This window comes from Drosophila ananassae (assembly GCF_017639315.1).
Source record: "Drosophila ananassae strain 14024-0371.13 chromosome 4 unlocalized genomic scaffold, ASM1763931v2 tig00000066, whole genome shotgun sequence".
NCBI classification, from domain to species: domain Eukaryota; kingdom Metazoa; phylum Arthropoda; class Insecta; order Diptera; family Drosophilidae; genus Drosophila; species Drosophila ananassae.
Window position 1 is genome coordinate 279,813 of NW_025319039.1, and position 4,749 is coordinate 284,561.

A 4,749-nucleotide genomic window follows, 5' to 3' on the forward strand; every position below is an offset into this window, starting at 1 on the left:
TAACTTTTCACTTTTTCCTTCTTCGTCTATAAATTCAACAGGAAAATTTATGTGATCAGAGTAAGTAGTGACAATATTTTCAACACGAAATTTATCTAAAAACTCGTTTTCTTCAGGATGCATAATGAGCGTAATTTTGGTTCCGCGAGGGACTTGATTATCTGACTTGCTGATTGAATATTTCCCATCTCCTTTGGATTGCCAGATCCAAGACTCCTCTTCTCCAGCTTTTCTCGATTCTACTATTACTTCTGATGCAACCATAAAGCTTGAGTAAAAACCAACACCAAACTTCCCAATCAGCTCCACAGTTTGGCTTGAATCCTTGCTATTCTTAATCGCATCCAAGAACTTTTGCGTACCAGAGCTTGCAATTGTACCAAGATTGTCTATTAAATCCTGTCTATTCATTCCAATGCCATTATCAGTGATATATAGCTCGTTCTCATCTTTATTGGAGCTGATAGTGATTTTTAATTCGTCACTCAAATCTAGCAAATTAGGGTTTAGTTGAGATTCATAGCGCAACTTATCACATGCATCTGATGCATTTGATATTAATTCACGCAGAAAAATGTCTTTATTGGTGTAAAGTGAATGAATCACTATATTCAGTACTTTCCCTACCTCAGCGTCAAATTTTAAATTTTCAGTTTCTTGTACATTATGCATTTTGAGCTCCATTATTTGCCTACTACCCTAATAATTTAAGTATTGAATCACGATCTTTCAAGGTCACGTACACCAAAATTAATGTGGGTGTAGTTATTATGACACCCAATTTATGGGATCTCTTGCATAACAAACTTTTGGCAGCGCATTGGATGAAACGAAAAACTTCCTTGACACCCTTCGCCAGCCCCCTTATCATGAAACTGAAGCTATTTATTTATCTTCGCAATCTCTGCAGTGGATTAATGACAAAAAAACTTAATGTATTTGGCGTAAATCATGCTTAATTTTTTGCACTATGTGCACCTCATGTCTTTATCAAATTTCTAGCTACACAAGCTGAAATACGCTATTTAAAACATCAAAAAACGCCAACTTAAAAAATGGATAGTGAATAATTAGCTACCCTAGGGTTTCTTTGCCTTTTTTTCTGTTTAGTAAATTTCTTAACGTTTATAATTTAGATTAGTTGCGGCTTAAAAGCGGCTGAGTCACGGTTATTAAGCGTTTAGAATAAAAAAACGCCATACTTGAAAGTATAATGTAAGTAACTAGCTAACCATCGGGCTTTTTTTGCCTTTTTTTTCGTTTGGTAAATTTTTTAATACTTAGATTAGTTGCAATTTAAGAGACCAGAAATGGTCAGTGCTTGGCACTGGAATAACGTCCTCCTTTGTTATCCCAGTGCCCAGACACTGGGATCCAGGAAACTTAATTGCAAGTAATGCATTGGATTTGGTGAGTATGGGTTTTATGTTATAGAATGAAACACTTTTGGTGAATTTGTAAAGAAAACTGGATCCCAGTGTTTGGGCACTGGGATGACAGCAGTCCTACGTCATACCGCCGCGAACCGTCATACCGCGATTCATTCGCGGTATCTCTAGATCCCGCTAACAAGCAGCGGGATGACGATTGTCGTTTAGCCATAAACATTAAGGAATTTACCAAACGAAAAAAAATGCAAAAGAAGCCCTGGGGTTATTATCCGCTTTAAAATATTGGCGTTTTTTATGTTTTAAACGCTTGACAAGCGAGATTCAGCCGCTTTTAATTGCAACTAACTTACGCTGCAAATGTTTAAGAAATTTACTAAGCAGAAAAAAAGACAAAGAATCCCCGAGTTAGCTAGTCTTTTACTATCTCTGTCGAGTATTGGCATTTTTTGATGTCTTGTAACGCTTTATAAGCGCGTTCAGCTTATTTAGATAAAAATCTAGATGTAGATGAAGTTTTGTAAAGACATACAGTATCTATATACTGCAAAAAATTGAACATAAGACGCCGATACATTAAGTAATCCTTACCTTTTAATCTGCAGATTGGCGAAAGCAAATACAATAGCTTCAGTTTCATGATAAGGGCGCTGGCGGAGTTTGTCAAGCAACTTTCTATATAATATTTTCTAAAATAAATAGACTTCTCGCATCCAATTTCGGTAGCGCGCGACACACAACTGCAATGACAAGGTTTTGTAAGATAAACATCATATTCACACGAAGTACTTGACTTCACTTGTACTAAGAAGCATTTTATATATGTTGTGTGCCCGTAGCTCAGCTGGATAGAGCAACAGCCTTCTAAGCTGTGGGTCGTAGGTTCGAATCCCACCGGGCACACTCTTTTATCAATACTTTCTATAAATCTTCAAGTACTCTGGCACCACATTTTCAATTGCTAATGGTCGAACCTTCATTGTTTCAAGGTGAACTGACTTTTCGATTGAACTATTCATCATAACTTTCACCTGATCTTGAGTAAGCATAGGGTTCGTATCTCCGGTTATTGGTTTTAGCAGCATAGAAATAATTTTATTTTCTAAAAAGAAAGCTATTAACTTTGCCATTGGAAAAGATACATTGATCAACAAACACTTTCTGTTAGTAACATTCAGAATAAACTTCAATAAGCTTTTGAAAGAGTAAACCTTTGGTCCACCCATGTTATAAATTTTCTTGTCTTGCTTATTAAAACTGATAATACGATATACCACTTCAGCTAAGTCTGTTACACATATTGGCTGAAATTTAGTTGTTCCATTGCCAATTAGTGGTAAGAAAGGAAGAATAGTTGCTAATCTTGCAAATTTATTAAAGAAGTTGTCTTCTTTACCAAATACAAGGCTTGGCCTAATTATTATTGCTTTTTGAAATGCTGAAGTTACAGCTTTTTCACCTTCCAATTTACTTTTGGCATATTTTGACAACTTGCTATTTTCTATTCCCATAGCAGAAAAATGTATCATCATAGGTACATTTTTCATTTTTGCAGCTTTTGCTATCCTTTCAGCTATTTTAACGTGAACAGCGTAAAAATCGTGCTTTTTTGCTTCATATAATATTCCCACTAAGTTTATAGCTACATCACATTCTTCCATACCCTCCAGAACTGATTTTTCATCAAAAAAATCGCCTTTAAATATTGATATTTGTCCTAAATTGCCACACAATTTTAAACAAGCAGCTTTTTCCTGATTACGAGTGAATATCTTTATTAAATATCCTTCTGCTGCCAAGCGTCTTACGATGTGTTTCCCTATAAACCCCGTTCCACCAAAAATAATTACACGTTTTGTCACAATTAAAGTTCCTAATAATTTGTTACTGTAAATTAATACAATGATTTCGCTTAATATTTTATTACGAATTCCCGTACAATAAGATCCATTTTCATTCCTCGTGAGCCTTTAACTAGAATTGCGTCATTATTCTGAATAATGTTAGCTAAATCACTTTTCAATTGATTAGAATCATTAAAATGCGTGCCTCTTATATTATCTGGCAAAAGCTCATGCAATTCTAACATAAATTTACCAACTGTATAAACTTTATCTATATTATTTTCTGTGATAATCTTAACCAAATCTGTATGAAACTCTATGCTTTCATCACCAAGTTCCAACATATCACCAAGCAAAGCTACTTTTCTCTGATTAGAATATGTACTCAAAGTTTTTATTGCAGTTTTCATCGAAGCAGGGCTGGCGTTATAGGAGTCATCAATTAAATGTATATATTTTTTATTGCATTTGACCTTATGAATATTGCCTCTACCTTTCGCTACACTAAAATTCTTAAGTGCAAGTGGTAATTTTGATAAATCAAGTCCGAGGCTTTGCACAACTGCTGCAACAGCAAGTAGCGAATAAGCAAAATGCTCACCTTGTACACGTAAATTACAGTTTATAATTTGATTATCACTCAGCCTGATTTTTAAACTTAATCTATTAGCAACTCGGTTTGATGTCATTCCAGCGCGTGACGCTGGAATCCAGTCTTTATTATACAACCGTCTGATATGCTCATTTGCAATTGAACTTCCTGGATCCAAGTAGTCAAGCACTGGGATGACAGAAGATAGTGCTGAAATGACAGAAGATTCATCGTTTCTTATTAAGTTTAGTAAACAAACTTCAGCATTTTTATCTTTACCGAAGCTTATTACATTTCTATTGGCGTGTGATGAGAGATAATCATAATATTTATTATCTCTGCTTAAAACCAAAGTACCGTTATTTTTCATACCATACAGAATTTCTAACTTCGCTTGTGCAACGTCAAATAGTGATGAAAAATTTTCAGTATGTGCAGGTTCGATGTTGGTAATGACTGCAATATTCGGATTACTAATTTTTGATAATTCTTTTATTTCACCAACTTTATTCATTCCCATTTCAAGAATTAAGTACTGGCAGTTTTTTGGAGCTTTCAGAATTGTCAAAGGCAATCCTATATTATTATTTAAGTTACCTTCGCTTGCATGGGACACTCCATATTGCGATAAAACAGTATGCAGCATATCCTTTGTAGTGGTTTTCCCGACACTGCCTGTAACTGCAATAACTTTAGCATCAATAAGAACATTTCTAATGTAGTATGATGCCATATCGTGCAAAGCTTTCAGGGTATCTTGTACAATCATGAGAGGGAAACTTTTATATTTACCCTCACTCACTATTGCAGCGACAGCCCCTTTTAAAAACGCTTCATGCAAAAAATTATGGCCATCAAAATTCTTTCCCTTGAGGGCAATAAATAAATCACCTTTTTTTATGCTTCTTGTGTCCGTTGAAATATT

The 4,749-nt window shown here is 34.9% G+C and overlaps 1 protein-coding gene and 1 non-coding gene across 2 annotated transcripts; one reads left to right on the plus strand and one right to left on the minus strand.

Annotated features, from left to right (window-relative positions):
• The first annotated feature begins 2,217 nt into the window (after nucleotides 1-2,217).
• On the plus strand, nucleotides 2,218-2,291 carry Trnar-ucu. Its single transcript has one exon. It is a non-coding gene; the product is annotated as a tRNA-Arg (tRNA).
• A 724-nt stretch (nucleotides 2,292-3,015) lies between these two features.
• Nucleotides 3,016-4,749, minus strand: LOC123257808 (UDP-N-acetylmuramoyl-tripeptide--D-alanyl-D-alanine ligase-like; the record flags this gene model as incomplete). The annotated part of the gene is made up of 2 exons (XM_044717791.1): nucleotides 3,016-3,929; nucleotides 4,056-4,749. Coding segments are annotated over 2 exons (1,323 nt in total), but the record flags the coding sequence as incomplete, so codon positions are not given.